This window comes from Haliotis asinina, chromosome 14, assembly GCF_037392515.1.
Source record: "Haliotis asinina isolate JCU_RB_2024 chromosome 14, JCU_Hal_asi_v2, whole genome shotgun sequence".
Lineage (NCBI taxonomy): Eukaryota > Metazoa > Mollusca > Gastropoda > Lepetellida > Haliotidae > Haliotis > Haliotis asinina.
In genome coordinates this window covers 52,631,709-52,647,797 of record NC_090293.1, presented here as the reverse complement: position 1 = coordinate 52,647,797, position 16,089 = coordinate 52,631,709, and the positions used below count along the sequence as shown (strand labels likewise).

General features: G+C 40.3%; 1 protein-coding gene across 9 annotated transcripts in view; it reads right to left on the bottom strand.

The window, feature by feature from the left end:
• The window catches only part of LOC137262192 (rho GTPase-activating protein 190-like), a 70,828-nt gene that overhangs the window by 30,981 nt on the left and 23,758 nt on the right, over nt 1-16,089 (bottom strand). For all 9 annotated transcript variants that reach the window (XM_067799976.1, XM_067799977.1, XM_067799980.1 and 6 more), the window contains exons 3-11: nt 11,740-12,412; nt 8,380-8,601; nt 7,073-7,366; nt 6,319-6,471; nt 5,168-5,276; nt 4,683-4,806; nt 3,923-4,121; nt 3,252-3,413; nt 162-419 (exon numbers count right to left, since the gene is read on the bottom strand). In XM_067799976.1, the coding sequence (XP_067656077.1) occupies nt 162-419; nt 3,252-3,413; nt 3,923-4,121; nt 4,683-4,806; nt 5,168-5,276; nt 6,319-6,471; nt 7,073-7,366; nt 8,380-8,601; nt 11,740-12,412 (2,194 nt within the window). The remainder of the gene's footprint in view (nt 1-161; nt 420-3,251; nt 3,414-3,922; nt 4,122-4,682; nt 4,807-5,167; nt 5,277-6,318; nt 6,472-7,072; nt 7,367-8,379; nt 8,602-11,739; nt 12,413-16,089) is intronic.

The window sequence follows — 16,089 nt, the reverse complement described above, 5'->3', positions numbered from 1 at the left end:
ACTTTCATGATTTGGTAAGCAGTGTTCTGATTGGTCAATCTCAAAGTTTCCTGACACGACCTCCCATAAGGTTTTGTTAGACTCATTAGTGGAGTGTAATAAAAAGTACCGAGGATAAGTTTACTTAGACTGAGTCCAGATCTTGAGGACTATCAACTAACCTGAGCGTCATAAGAGAAGCTTTCCGTTTGGCGGAGTATACAAGAATGTAGCCATGAGTGACTTGTTGAAGGGCGTGGCTGTCCCCATGGTAAGATGACACTTCTATTTCTATTCGCTGTTTCTGATACTCCAGGAAAGTGTCCAGAGTAATGAGATGGGGTGCTTTAGGTGACACTCTACAGAATTCATTATTCAAGAAGGGTCCCAGTGGGACGTCCACCGTGAACTCATCACCGCACATCATGCACACAGATATCCTGAACAGAACAAACAGCAGAAACAATTACATCTACAGAAAACATGGCTAAATTCATCATACAATCAGAAGTATGAAAAAAAAGAAACATTCTAATTCAACTTAGTACACACCACGAGTTGTGATCGGTCTATAAGGGCAATGCAGTATTTCAGGGCATCGTTATATATGGCAGCCCTCCGTCTTCAATTAACTCCCCTAGTATAACTAAAATGGATGGACTTGGGTTAAATAAAAGGCAAATCAGTATCATAAATTTAACTGTAAGCACTTGTCTCCAGTTCATGAAACACTGTACAGTTATGCCCTAATTATACAATGAGAGAAGGTGGACATCAAAGTGCAAGAAAACAAGTTACAAAAACATGCCCAAAAATATTAAACAATGTGAACGGAGTAGACATGGCAAACACGATAAAGCGGTTTGATATTCTCTAGATAAGTGAACAGCCTTTAGAGATGATCATCACTGATCAAATATATAGGGAATTAGAAACATTGTCATTGTTGTCATGCCAGGGTTTATACCTGGACTGTTGACAACAACAAACAAACGTCCAAATTACTTGTCAACAATCTGGGGAAAGGGAGATGATGTTCCATGAGTGACTTGACGCCCAATGTCACAATTAACAAACCAATTAAAAACACAGTGTGATATCAACAGTGCACCATATGATTATTATATAACCCTAAGTAACGGGGTATATAGCGTTATTCTGGCGGTATATATTCACACAATATATTTTGACATAGATACATATTATATAAGTGAAAAAGGTATTAACATTTGAGAATTGTGATGATTAAGTCCGTTTCAGTAATCTGAATGTTCAGCCAAGATGAAGCAGCTCTGACACGTGGTCTGTGTAGTTCAAGTCAGTAAGTCTGTCGGCAAGAAGGCTAGCCTTCAGCCAAATATGATGGACAGGTGGCATCTGTACATCAGCTGGGTTTTTTTCTGAGCTCTGCGTCTGTTGACTCTGACTCCATTGTGGTAAAGATTCTGACCTCCATTAATGTTGTCAGTCAGTGTACCCCACGCCATAGCATTTGCCATTTTGACAGTGATATCAACATTTTTCTGATCTATTATACATTCCCAAATAATACATGGTTTCAACAGGATTTCAAAAATCCTGCTACACCCATTTCACAACATAATTTCTAGGATTTATTTTGTTTTGTGGCATGTGAAACTCCAAAATGGGAATCTTTCCACTTCCATAACGTAAAATAATAGTTTGTTTACAACCTTAATTCTCTTACAAACTGTTGAAAACACAAAGTTAATTCATTTCCTCATGGTATGTGCATAACATAAAATAATACACATGTACTCTGTTTGCAACCTTATTTCTCTTACAAATTTTTAAAAAGGTTAACTTTATTCAATTACTCAAGATTGACTAAGTCACTAAGCAAACATTCTTTAACACAGTCACTGTTTGTTGATCACGCTATGTTGAGACTCCGGGTTTTTACTCTGTTGACGATAAGTAACACCATAATTTTCATTTGTCGACAAATCAGGCTGACACCCATGCCAGGATAGATAATTCCAGGTAAACCAAATTAACACAGGAAAACCAAATACCATTGCACAAAGGATTCTGAAAGGTAAGGAAAGTAACACTGCCGACCAGACAACTGGCAAACTTTGAGGGTTTAATAAAGTAGGGGTATGTTACTTCTATCATCATTAAACTGTGGACATTGTAACATATATACGAGATAGACTACTGTCCTAAGGAAGTTCTTTTAACATCTAAATTAGTTGTAAGTTAGGTTAATGTATGGCACTTATGACTACCATAGCCCTAAGACAACTTCAAGAATCTAGGCCTAGGGGTTTAAGAAAGGATTCTGTAGATATGCTTCCAAGTGGATTCACAAGGCTATGATCAGTGATAGCAGAGGAACAGTAGACACAAAAGGGATGTAATTCTGCAACCAATCCTCTTTCCACAGAAATCTCCACAAAAATATATTCCACTATATTGTTTATACCATGATTATACCATGAACACGTGTAAGATAAAAATATCATATGATGAGAAAGGTGATACGGCCCTGCTCCCCTGGTGCTATCCATCATTAACAAATGCAAATAGTTAATTGTTTATGTAAAACAATATGGGAACGTAGTCAAAATAAGAAATTGTGGGCAAGATTGGCATGACGCTCTTTGACATCTTGGGACGGGAAAAGCCGCCATTGTGAAATGTACGCATATAAGGTTTGAGCTGCAGGAATATTCCACAAGATCATATCTCAGTGTCTATTGGCTTGTTACAAACAGCATACAACAATCTGCCCACCTACAGAAATCTGTGCGTCACCGTTGGTGAAAAGAATGCAGTCTAGGGCAGGTTTCCTCCTAAATTTTGAACGCCGACACCACAGTCTCACAGGTCATGTCTCAAGCATAATAAAATATTAAGTACATCATGTTCAACTCTCGCACAGTTACACTTCTGAAAAGCATAGCTGCTTACAGCCGACAGTAAGAAAACCATTCGTACGAACATTTAGGATTCCATGTGTCAGCATTTTCCAAGCCAAATCAAAGTTAAGGAGACAAAGACTGTGTTTCAAACATACTTCAAATTACATGTCTTTGGTTCGAAGAGTAACCTCAGTACCACATGCTGTCTGACATATTATTCTTTATCATTAGCATGTAGAACGGTTGGTCTTGAGGTTCATGTTAGATGAACATTTGATATACAGTTTCGCATAATGAAGTCAACAAGTGATCTTCTACCTTGAACATCATGGTTTGTGTCACATGTATAGCACCATCTAGGAGGGACATGCTGTGTTAGCTCACCTGATATCTGGCTGTGCATGCTCTGAGAGGAGCCAGCCTCCCATGCTTGATGAGCACCGGCGAATGACAGCCTGAAGCGCCCGGTGGATCTGACAGCTGTCGAACTGTGTATGTGAGGCCTCATCTATGTCCTCAGGAATGTTGATGAATTCACCATGTAACCTAAGAAACCAGTATAGATGAATCAGCTACAGTTAGTATATTGCTACAATTATCAGGTAAAGACACCAAACCTGGATGATAATCTACAAAATAATTTATATCTTCGTTTCTATTTCAAATACAGAAACCTAATATAAGTTGACTTTCTCCACTGCACAGAGGTAACTCTACAGACTTGCTATCAGATGTTAAACAACACAAGATAATTTTAGTAGCAGTCAGAGTAAGGCTAAACAGTGGCCTTACTTTATGTGTAACTACGCTATACCTGTTTTCAAGCCTGTGGATTGGCAAATCTTTCAACAAAATTATGGCTAAATTAATACATTTACAGTTGGCTACTATGTGTCGATAACTCACTTGTATTATGCAACCAATTTCCAATGTTATCAAATGAAAATTCCAAACATATCTTTAACTGATCATTGCAAGTTTCCAATAACTAATTCATGACAATAAAGTTTACATCGATGTATGTGTTGTCTATGAAAATCGTCACTGCAGCTGACCTTTTGGCAAGATTCTGGCCATCATCGTGGAGTATCTCTCGCTCCTTGTCACTTTGACTAGAATTATATGCTTGAATGACTGCAATGGGCATCCCGTTGAGGGCCTGTACATCCTGCTCGAGATCAGTGAACAGTGAGCGTTCCAGACTCTCCCGCACATACGTGAGAGTGTGCAAGGAGTTGTAGACACACACACATCCTGAAACACAGGGCAGCACACAATCAGATCTGTAATCAGTAGGGCTGTCTATTGGGGGTATATTGCACTATATATTGCACTATTTTTTCTACCTTTGAATTGTCTCCTTTGAAGTCATTTCTCAAATATATTTATGGAAAGACTGAAGAAGTTTCAGTCCCTTTTAAGAAAGTTAGAACCCAGATCATGTAAATAGTCATGATTGTTTAAGAAGTAGCAAGGGCGGATAACTCTAAATCACAGTGAATGAATCTAGCACTTCCTGTATATTGCACTGTGCATTTACCAACGGAAGTCAACTACTACACGATCAATAGCCACAGATACTATCGCTGCATCAATAGTTTTTCATTTCTACCATGGATTTATTGTTATTGGACACTCAACAAGTGCAATCCATTGATGGGTCAATGCATCGTTACAGTCCTTGTAACCAATACTACATGTCACACTTACTCTGTTTATAGATATTATTTTCTGATTCAATAACACTGTAGAGTGTCAGTGACTCTCAATGAATGGAAAAGGAGAAAAGTATTGGGGAACCATGTATGTCCTTACCATGTGGTTTGAAGTTAGCTGTAGCTAATGCATTATGCTCCAAACTGACGTCGCCATCTATTGGCCGATAGTCTAGGCTGTAGTTGACACTTTCATGAACATATTCATCGTCTGTACATAGATTCTGAAACAGTAAAGGGAACATATTAAGTTTACAGACTCTGCAAGTCTACATTTCACCTATACCTATTCTGAAACAGTAAAGAGTAAATATCAATTTTCTCAGACTCCCTTATAAAGATATTCATTGTCCTTACCCTATTCTGTCATTGATGCCTTTACAACTCTAGGATAGACCAGAAACTGCATGACTGGAAGACATGCTTGAAAACACTTCAGAAGTTTCCAACTTATCTTTAGAAGCCCATCTTATTCTGAAATTCTGAAAATGTGATATGTCTGACCACAGTAATCTCCTGCTCCTGGGAACCTGTTCAAATATGGACTCCCTTCGGGACTCCAGACAAAAAGAGCTGGGAACTAACCCTGATAGCCAGGTTGACATCTTTGGCGAGTCCGTCCTTGCCAAGCAGCACCAGGTTGAGACACCGCTCTGACCCATCTTCGACCTCACACGACTGGACCACCTCCGGCCTGCAACATACACACAAAGATAAAGAGCCAGAACACGACATGAACCTGTCTACTTGACCACTGGAAAACAGTGACAACATAAAGGACATTATATGAGTCCCCATTTCATGCTATGTTTACAACACAAGTGCCTAAATGTTGATATTTCTCAAGTGAGAGCGATTGATTTACCGTTGACTGGGCACGAATATAACATTCTGTTTATTATGAAAGACTTCAAACTGGGGACACTAAAAACAAATTGACTTTCAAACATAGCCTGGCTATCTGCTGTAGCCGCATGTACAACGAAATGTCACAAAAGAAACATGATGCCATAGGATAGGTCATGACACCAAGTTACCGAAACAAAGTGATATTTTGCCGTATGGCATCATATGAAAAATATGACCCCCAATATTTTCACCCTCATAATTATTAAAACAAGCATTGTCACTAAGGTGACATAATTCTCTGCCGCATATGATCAAGTCAAACTTAAAAAGAAATGAAAGTGAAGGTACTAGTTTACGATGAAGTAAAATGTCAACAAAAACATTATTCTAAAACTCTCTTGCTATCTTGCACTGCAGTTGTTCAAACAAAAATATTTTGAAGAGTCACTTAGACCTTGAACAGTATATGAAACTCCTGAAAAAGTCGCTGTGACCTTGAAAATCAACTGAAGGTCACCAAATCGACTGGGCCCTGCATCCTTATCTAGATAAAGCTTGGTGTTGAATATAAAGAAAAGCCAATGAACGGTTCCTGCGATATCTCGCTGACAAGGTAAAATGCTAATGTCCCCTTGTGACCTTGAGATGAAGGTCAAGGTCACCAAACCTGACTGGGGCCTATTTTACTGCCATAAACCTAGATACCAAAAAATGAAAAAAAAATCCAGTCAATGGTTTCTTAGGATATTCCAATTCGTACGTATGGATGGACGAAGCCTAATACTATATCCCCTGCTCTGCGTTAAACTTGCGGTGGGGGATAATAAGCCACATGTGTATCGGTCTGAAGAATGACGTCAGGTGACAGAGGACCTGATGCAGCTTACCTGGATGACCTGGAGGACAGTAGTTTGTGGGACTGCAGGTCGACACAGTTTTCCCGGAAGTAGCACCGATCCTTGGATGGACACTGGATGAAGCCGAGATGGTTGAGAATCATCACCTTACGGTCCTCCTCTAGGCGAGAGAGAGCCTTGTACCTGAAATATTAACAGGAGTTTGTCACTAAGATACAAGTATACTGAGAAACCTGCAGCAGGTGAGGTCCTGTTGGGTTCTTTTAAACATAACACGATACAGGAGTAGGGAGATGACGATCACTGACACTAGGCAAGTCATATTCATTCAGGATCCTCTGCATATTACTTAAAATTTGTACAAACTTGTAGAGGTAATGAATTCTTAGAAGAAAGTCCCCCTTGGGGTACATATAAGCATTTTTATGTCCATTAAAAATCCCTGCAACTGTTTTGATAATAAAATATTTCCAAAACAAAAACCTTGTTTTTGTCTTGTGAGACCAACCTTATAAGACCCCCCAGGCCCCTTACAACCAAGAGCAATATTCCAACTATTGCAGCTACCAATGCAGTTACAGATATTATACCTCCACCAATCAAACAGAACCTATCAGCCACTTTCTGAGAAAAGCAATTGAGCCCAGTGTCATGTAAACTTTACAAAGAATGGACTCCACTCGCACTTATGTGGATACTGAACATGCATTGATGCTGTGAAAAAGCATTACCTTAACCAGAAGGTTACCTATCACCCCTGCATGAACTAAACCAGTATCACTACCTAGGATCATCCTGCAGCGCCAGTGTGATGCCCTTCAGGTCTTCTGGTGTCAGCCTCCCTGTAGAGTTGAGATTCAGAAATATCTGTGACTGTTCCCACAGGAGTTCCTGGAACTCATGCTTGGCTTGCTGTCGAAGTTCCTGCTGATGCTGTTCGTACACGATGCTGCGGTCCTGCTCATCAAGCCCATTGTACCCCTCCTTACCAACGAAGAACACGTATGTCTCCCCTAGTGTCTTGCCTGCTGTCACCTGATGATTCTCCTCTAGCAGCTTCTTGAACTGTCGCTGGAGTCTAGGGACAAAACACACAGTGAGTCTCAGATCGGCATTTAACTTCAAATAATTGTTTCCTTGGTAGCTGATGAATCACTGACAAGAAGAACATGAAAAAAGTATGAGAATCTCATTGAATGAATATTTACACTGGAGTATTTATAGCTGGATTTGTAAGTAATATGCCAAAGAAAGGTGGGTTTTAAGCCTGAACTTAAAAATGTCAGTTGTGTCTGAGCTTCTCATGGCACAAAGAAGAGACTTCCAAAGCACAGGTGCAGGGCAAGAGAGTGAGCTGTATCCAAACAATTTCAGTTTGTAGGATGAGATGACCAGTAGATTTTGGGTGTTTGAATGCATGTTGCATGTAGGAATTCAATCAGGAGGGAGCCAAACCATGGAGGCAAAGGTGTGTCAGACAAGGATGTTACAGTCGATTTTGACCCTAACAGGTAGCCAATGTATTCACAACAGTCATGTGAGAAGTACCTACATTTCATACAGTTTAGCTATTTTCAGTAGTTGTATCAGTAGATTCAGTACCCTATCAAGACACAGCACAGTAAACAACATGCCTTAAACTGACAAAATATGGTCACTTGCACTTCAAGTAGCAATGACATATGACACTTCTATTTCTTGCGAGGAACTAGCAGCTTAGGCTGATTCCCTTGCACAAATTACATGGTTCTACCACGCCGCCATTTCTTTGGGGGCCATATATTCTCATTTGTCCTTTCTTCTTTCCTTTGCTCAAAGAAGAACAAATTTCATGGATTGGCATCTCCATACAGAAATACATGTGATGTTTCAGCGTACATGATAGTTTCATTATCTGAACCATAACTACGTCTAAATGCAACATAATATGTGCCATGCACCTACTTTATCACTTATAATCACTCATGACAGACCACCAGAAACAGGACTTGACAATATACAGACCACTCTCCTTTCAAACCCTTAACAGGACTGGCTCAGTCTGGACTGTTTTGGGAAGAAAAAATGTCATTCTTCCTTCCCTACACTTACTCTTTCCTGCGATGGTTGGCCTGCAGCTCGTTGACGTGGTTCCTGAAGCAGGTCTCTGCATCAGGGGAGTTGAGCAAATCAAATGGTATCCTGGTCTCTTCCTGGCTGTCAAGGAAGGCATCAGTCGTCTTCCACGTGCCCTGCCCTGACGTGCACGCATCCACAAAATACTTGGAGAAGTCTTCATGCTTCTGGATGTTCTTCTGAACTGTTGGCCAGCTCCTGGAAGCAAAGTCAGTGGAACATTAGTTTGACAGCTTAATTTGAAACAACAGAGCGGACATGAATTAGTGCCACCATTGGAATTACAACTACATGTCATGTAGAACACATCTACAACAATGAACACCTATGGTCAATAACCAGGGTTCCCTTAAACAATTATATTTGGGGGTACTCGGGGGGAGGGGGGGAAGGGGGAAGAGACCTGATAAAAATTTGGGGGACAAACAATTTACAAAATAACTGGTTTTCAACTAACGATTTCAACTAATAATTTCTTTTTTACCAGGTAATTGCCTTTTAGTGAGAATTCTAAAGAATTATTGTGTGTACTTTTGAATCAATTTCAAATAAAAAAATCAATTTACTCACATTTATTACCTGTAGCACAGAACTGTGTGATCTTGATAAGTGATTTTATTGTATCAAAAGCAAAGCTTTGCTTTTAATGCATATTTTCACTTTACACTGTGTCATATATGTCATTAGTCCAACATCAAGGGGAACCTCACACTTTCAAAAGTAAAACAAACTTCTTACTGTTTGTTGTTCTATGCCTGTTACTCTCATGTGAGCGAGTGAGTGAGTGAGTGAGTGAGTGAGGACACCCAAAAGTGTGAAATCATTAAAGTGAGTGAGTGAGTGAGTGAGTGAAGTTTTATGCCGCTTTTAGCAATATTCCAGCAATATCACGGCGGGGGACACCGGAAAATGGGCTTCACACATTGTGCCCATGTGGGGAATCGAACCCGGGTCTTCGGCGTGACGAGCGAACGCCTTAACCACTACGCTACCCCACCACCCAAAAAATCATTAAAGATCTTAGGGACCTTTAACATTTGACAAACTAACCCAGGCAAGTGCTAAAATGCACACATTATACCTCAGCAGGTGCTCTAGGAATCAGATTCACACATTATACACAGGACCATTATGGTATGAACAGAGGTGTGATAAGAATATGTATCTCACACTAAACTTCTCCATGGCTGTTTGGGAACAATACACAGACTTATGAATAAGAACAATTTATGTGGACTCAGGGTTAGATTATTAATGAAGGTCATGACAAGTGAGTCACCTTATCACAACTGTGAGAGAACAAATGGTTCCAACAAAGATAGTGACAAGAATCAGCACAAAGCTATACCAGTTCTGAAGTACCACACTGTAAACAGATAATTCTGGACAGTGCAAAACCAGTGAAATAAGTCATTATTTAAAAGCTTGAGCAAATTTTATTGGGGTTCAAGGGTCAACAGGCTGTAGGTAAAAGATATTTCTGTGGCAAATGAAACATGATGATGCCCCAAATGTTTCGATTTCAATGTTAGGGCTGGGACAAAGTTGGTTGTTAAGGATGCACTCAGCAATATTCCAGCTCTACACCAGCACTCAGTCAATAATGAGTCTTGACCAGACAATCCAGTGATCAAAAGCATGAGCATCGATCTTGGCCACGGTGATACAATGCTGCAATAACAAGGATTTCTCGACTTACAAGCTTTATTTCTGACACTTGGACATGGGTTTATTTTTTAAACAAATCGTTATCAGGATCAAATAACTCAGACAGGAAAAGAAATTGCAACACATCAAAATACTGAACAAACGGCTGTAAGACATGCTGCGGAAGTGTTGCCAGTAACCACTCTGAAAGCGACTGTCATGTGTTGTGTAATCAATGGTGCTCAACACTTGTCTGCCACACCCCTACTTCCTCCATCAATAATGTAATATACTTCTCTGACATCCATTAAGCTAACCTTGTTACCTGAGCTGCTGGATCATCAATTGGGAGCCCACCCAGCCCAGGCTGCTTATCTCCATACTGGTCAATGGTCAAAGCAAAGTTGAAAGACAGGTGAAAGTGTAAGATATGGCTGAATGCTATGATGCCCCAATGTTTAGAACTGTTGCTCATTCTATCCACCACTAGTCACCCAGTCTTGACTTCATTATCTACAGTGGTACATCAGTACATCTACATCAGTGGTATTTAAATACAAGTTTCATATGTTGGCAAAATCAGCAAGTTAACATTGCTTCTTGTACCTGTATACACCACAAGTATACTGGTGGTGGCAGTCAGCATGTTAAGTCACTGACCTTCTACTCTCAGGGTAGATGTTTTACCTAATGAAGCAGTTGCCAACAGTAAATATTATGTAAAGTGAAATGCTACTTGACACGTGTGTATCCACACAAACAAATAATGGCCCCTAGGTCACAACAAGACCAAGCCTATCAGCTTCTGTGGCTGGGGACATCCTGTATAATCCATTCATGAACGGGTTGCAGATCACCATGTATGACAACTCTGGCCATGACACACTGGGCTGTCACTTGATCTACCATTGTGTTAAACACTACACACTGCACAGGATATTTCACTTTTTCCCTTGAATGGTAAGGATGTCATTGTTCGTATGATTTTCTTAATGCCCATTAGATGTTGGGATCAGTAACACCGTGAGAGTTGTTAGAGCACCTGCTGTTTATACTTGTCACTTCCTAATGTTTGAGATTATATAATTTATAAACATTCATTTAGCATATTTGTTGAAGAAAACAAAACTGGAAGGTATGTAGCACACATGAAGCATTGACCAAAGTAAGTGATGTAGGCATACTTCTGTAAGTTAATACCTGACAGCCAGCCAGGACAACTAGATCCAAGCAGTGAATTTAAGTGAATATATGACAATTATGTATCTACAGATGTTCAGTGGTTATCAATATCATATGTCTGTACATAAAATACCAATATCGCTCCTATGCATCAATAGTTTTTCCTTTCTGCTATCGATACGTTGGTATCAGAGACTCAACAATTGCAATCCATCGATAGTGTGATGCACTAGCGTCCACTGTAATAACTTCTCAGCCATGTCACATGGTTATGAGGTACAGGGGATGTCTTGTCCTTACTTTCCATGTATCAATTTTACCTGGGAACACACAGACTTATTCTACCTGCAATCTCCCACCTTTCCATTTTACCTAGGAAATCTTCATGTTCCACAAACATGACGACTTATTCTACCTGCTGTCTCCCACCTTACACACACATCTACTTCACCTGAAACATCACCTGCAAAAATAAAAAAAAACAGGCAAGAAGCCAAAGATACTCACCTGTCACCTATTGCATCTAGACTAGGGAGGAAGTGTTTTAAAATCTTGGGTATCTGGGACAAATACGTCTGTTCCTTCTGCTGAATCTGCTCATCCCGCAGGTGTTTTACATGGTTGCGGAACAACTTCTTTGCTTTATCCGTACCGAAGAGGTCAACATAATGTCCAAAATCAGGCTCATTCACAAATTTCTTCCGACACGCCAGCCAGCTTAGCACTGGATCTGTAACATGCAATTTGAGCAAGTTCTGATAGGCTTTGTTTGCGACCCCAAGGATTTCTTGCCGAGCTTTCAATGCTTCATTGAAAGGAATCACTTTGGCTCGAGCTTTAGTCTTGTCAATGAGGTGGGCTAGAGTCATGAAAGCAAGTTCTGTATTCACATTGTCATGTGCGGATGTTTCCACCAATGGAAAGCATCCTTTGAACTCCCGTCTGTTGAGTAATTTCTCTACTTTTTCCACAAAAAGTTCCTCTGCATCATCATGTTTTGTGGTTGCAAGAACCAGTGGTTTCTTGGCTTTGAGAACAGCGCTTAGCAACGCTGCCACGAATTCCACTTGCTTGTCAACTGGCCGCTGGGGGGCCTGACTGACGTCAAAACAGCAGATGAAGCCGTCAATGGTTAACTTCCCTTCTGGCATTAGCTTCTGTTCATAGTCTGACTCCATACCTACAACACACAAACAAGGAAGGAATTATTACATGCTAAATGAGAATATTGCCCATACGTTTCTTGAATGCTAGAAACAATTTGAGGCTATTATTACACAAACTTGTGAGGTCACAACATATCTACAGGGACACACTGGACTGATAGTTGCCTGATGGATAATAGAAGCCTGACCACCCATCTACACCAAGACAGTCTGACCTCCCATCAGCACCAAGACACAGCCCTAACCATCCATATGGATCAGGACACAGCCTGAGCACCAGTCTACATCAAGACACAGTCTGACCACCCATCTGCACCAAGACACAGCCCTAACCAGCCATATGGACCAGGACACAGCCCTAACCAGCCATATGGACCAGGACACAGCCTGGCCACCAGTCTACATCAAGACACAGTCTGACCACCAGTCTGCACCAAGACACGACCTGACCACGAATCTACACCAAGAAACAGCCTGACCATCAATCTACACCAAGACACAGTCTGACCACCCATCTGCACCAAGACGCAGCCTAACCACCCATATGGACCAGGACACAGCCTGATCACCAGTCTACATCAAGACACTCTCTGACTACCAATCTGCACCAAGACACAGTCTAACCAACCATCTACACCAAGACACACTCTGAACATCAGTCTACACCAAGACAGTTTGACCACCAATCTACATCAAGAAACAGTCTGACCACCAATCTAAACCAAGCAACAGTTTGACCACCAATCTACACCAAGAAACAGCCTGACCATCAATCTACACCAAGAAACAGCCTGACCATCAATCTACACCAAGAAACAGCCTGACCATCAATCTACACCAAGAAACAGTCTGATCACCAATCTACACCAAGACACAGTCTGACCGCCAATCTACATCAAGACACAGTTTGATCACCAATCTACACCAAGAAACAGCCTGACCATCAATCTGCATCACGACACAGTCTGACCATCAATCTGCATCACGACACAGTCTGACCATCAATCTGCATCACGACACAGTTTGACCACCAATCTACACCAAGAAACAGTTTGACCACCAATCTACACCAAGAAACAGTTTGACCACCAATCTACACCAAGAAACAGCCTGACCATCAATCTACACCAAGACACAGTCTGACCATCAATCTGCATCACGACACAGTCTGACCATCAATCTGCACCAAGAAACAGTCTGACCATCAATCTGCATCACGACACAGTCTGACCATCTATCTACATCAAGAAACAGTCTGACCACCAATCTACACCAAGAAACAGTCTGACCATCAATCTGCATCACGACACAGTCTGACCATCAATCTGCATCACGACACAGTTTGACCATCAATCTGCATCACAACACAGTTTGACCACCAATCTACACCAAGAAACAGTCTGACCACCAATCTATATCAAGACACAGTCTGACCATCAATCTGCATCACGACACAGTCTGACCATCAATCTGCATCACGACAGTTTGACCACCAATCTACACCAAGAAACAGCCTGACCATCAATCTACACCAAGACACAGTCTGACCATCAATCTGCATCACTACACAGTTTGACCACCAATCTACACCAAGACACACCTTTACCACCAGTCTATATCAAGACACAGTCTGACCACCAATCTACATCCCGACACAGTTTGACCAGCAATCTACACCAAGAAACAGTCTGACCACCAATCTACACCTAGACACAGTCTGACCACAAATCTACATCAAGAAACAGTTTGACCAACAATCTGTGCCAAGACACAGTCTGACCATCAGTCTACACCAAGACACAGTCTCACCACCAATCTACATCACGACACAATCTGACCACCAATCTACATCAAGAAACAGCCTGACCACCAATCTACATCCCGACACAGTTTGACCAGCAATCTACACCAAGAAAGTCTGACCACCAATCTACACCTAGACACAGTCTGACCACAAATCTACATCAAGAAACAGTTTGACCAACAATCTGCACCAAGACACAGTTTGACCATCAGTCTACACCAAGACACAGTCTCACCACCAATCTACATCACGACACAATCTGACCACAAATCTACATCAAGAAACAGTTTGACCATCAATCTGCACCAAGACACAGTCTGACCATCAGTCTACACCAAGACACAGTCTGACCACCAATCTACACCATTACACAGTCTGACCACTGGGTAGTCTGTAAATAATTGGATCTGGACCAGACAATCCAGGGATCAAAATCATGAACATCAATCTAAGACAGCCAATTATATTACTGCAATGGACACTGTAAATGGCTACTTTTAGATTTAGACGAACGTTTTGGGTAAAATCACAATATTCTGAATGTGTTACAGAAAAGGCACCACCTATATATTTATTATGGAACTTAGTGGACATATTGTGGTAGGTTATGACCAGTGACAAAAATGCTTCATGCATGTATTTTAGCATTAAACATTGTGTACGAGCGTGATGTTCATGGTGATGAAAGCCAAGATGTCACCTGAATTACATTACACAATTGCGCAAAAAAGATGGAAATAGGAAGTTATAATGTATGTTTGACAACTTTTATGAGTACTGTTAATGATTTTATGTTTCAGGTTCTTTGATTTGTTTTATTATCATCTCAAAGCATTGTTGTTTTACTTTTTGACAACTCTGAAGTGGACCGGTTGCTGAAACAGGAGTCCAAAAATTATGTTGTTATAAAAATCATTGTAAAAACAGTTTACAATTCTAACCCTGTCGATAATATATGGTCTTTTGAAATCTGATAATTGTTTTCACACACAGTGAAAAGTTGATAATATCAAGTCTCATATGTTAGTTAGGTTCAGAAACTTTTTATTTTGATGCGACTACTACCTGGCTGGTAAACTGGCCTACAGTGTGAGGGGACTCGTGATGTCTTGGCTGGTTTACCGGCCTATGGTGTTGAATGGGTTAATTCCAGTGTCAATGCCATAACAATATCATTTTTGTACTTCAGTTAAAATTGATTTACTAGTATCTGTTCATGTCAGGAATTTGTAGTGCGAATATGTTAGGAAGTGAAGCTTCAAGTAAGCATTATATAATTCATATTTTCATTTTGCTACATATTACTAATAGTCTATACATGTGCAAATTAGAAATGAAAGGAATGTTTTTGTTGGTCCCTTTTAAGCAAGAAATATAAAATTTCACAACTCATTCGTGATGTTATATTGTAAAACTACATATCTTGATATATTAAATGAATATCGTATACAGATTTTTTCTTTGCACATTGCCGTTACAACTTCTGTAATGGTAGTGATGCAATTTCATGAAACTTCTATTAAAAAGTTTAAAATATGAAAATGAAATGTCGTCAAGTTTGTATAATCAATGTTTTCTATATTCAGAATACTATGACTGTGGTCAACAACATATCAAAGATAAACAAGAAAACAAAATTTACCATTTTTGCCATCGTGAAATATGCATGAATTTTGAAAATGATTCCTACACTAATGGATTATGATGGCAAGTGTCAACTCAGTCAGCGAACCTGACCATCCAATCCAAAGTAGCCTCTTACAAAAGCATCGGTCACTAAAGACCAATTTTAACCCTGACTTTCATGGTTCTGGACAGACTATCCAGTGATCAACAGCATGAGCATCCATCTACGCAACTGAGACACTGATGTAGTTTGCTAAAGTC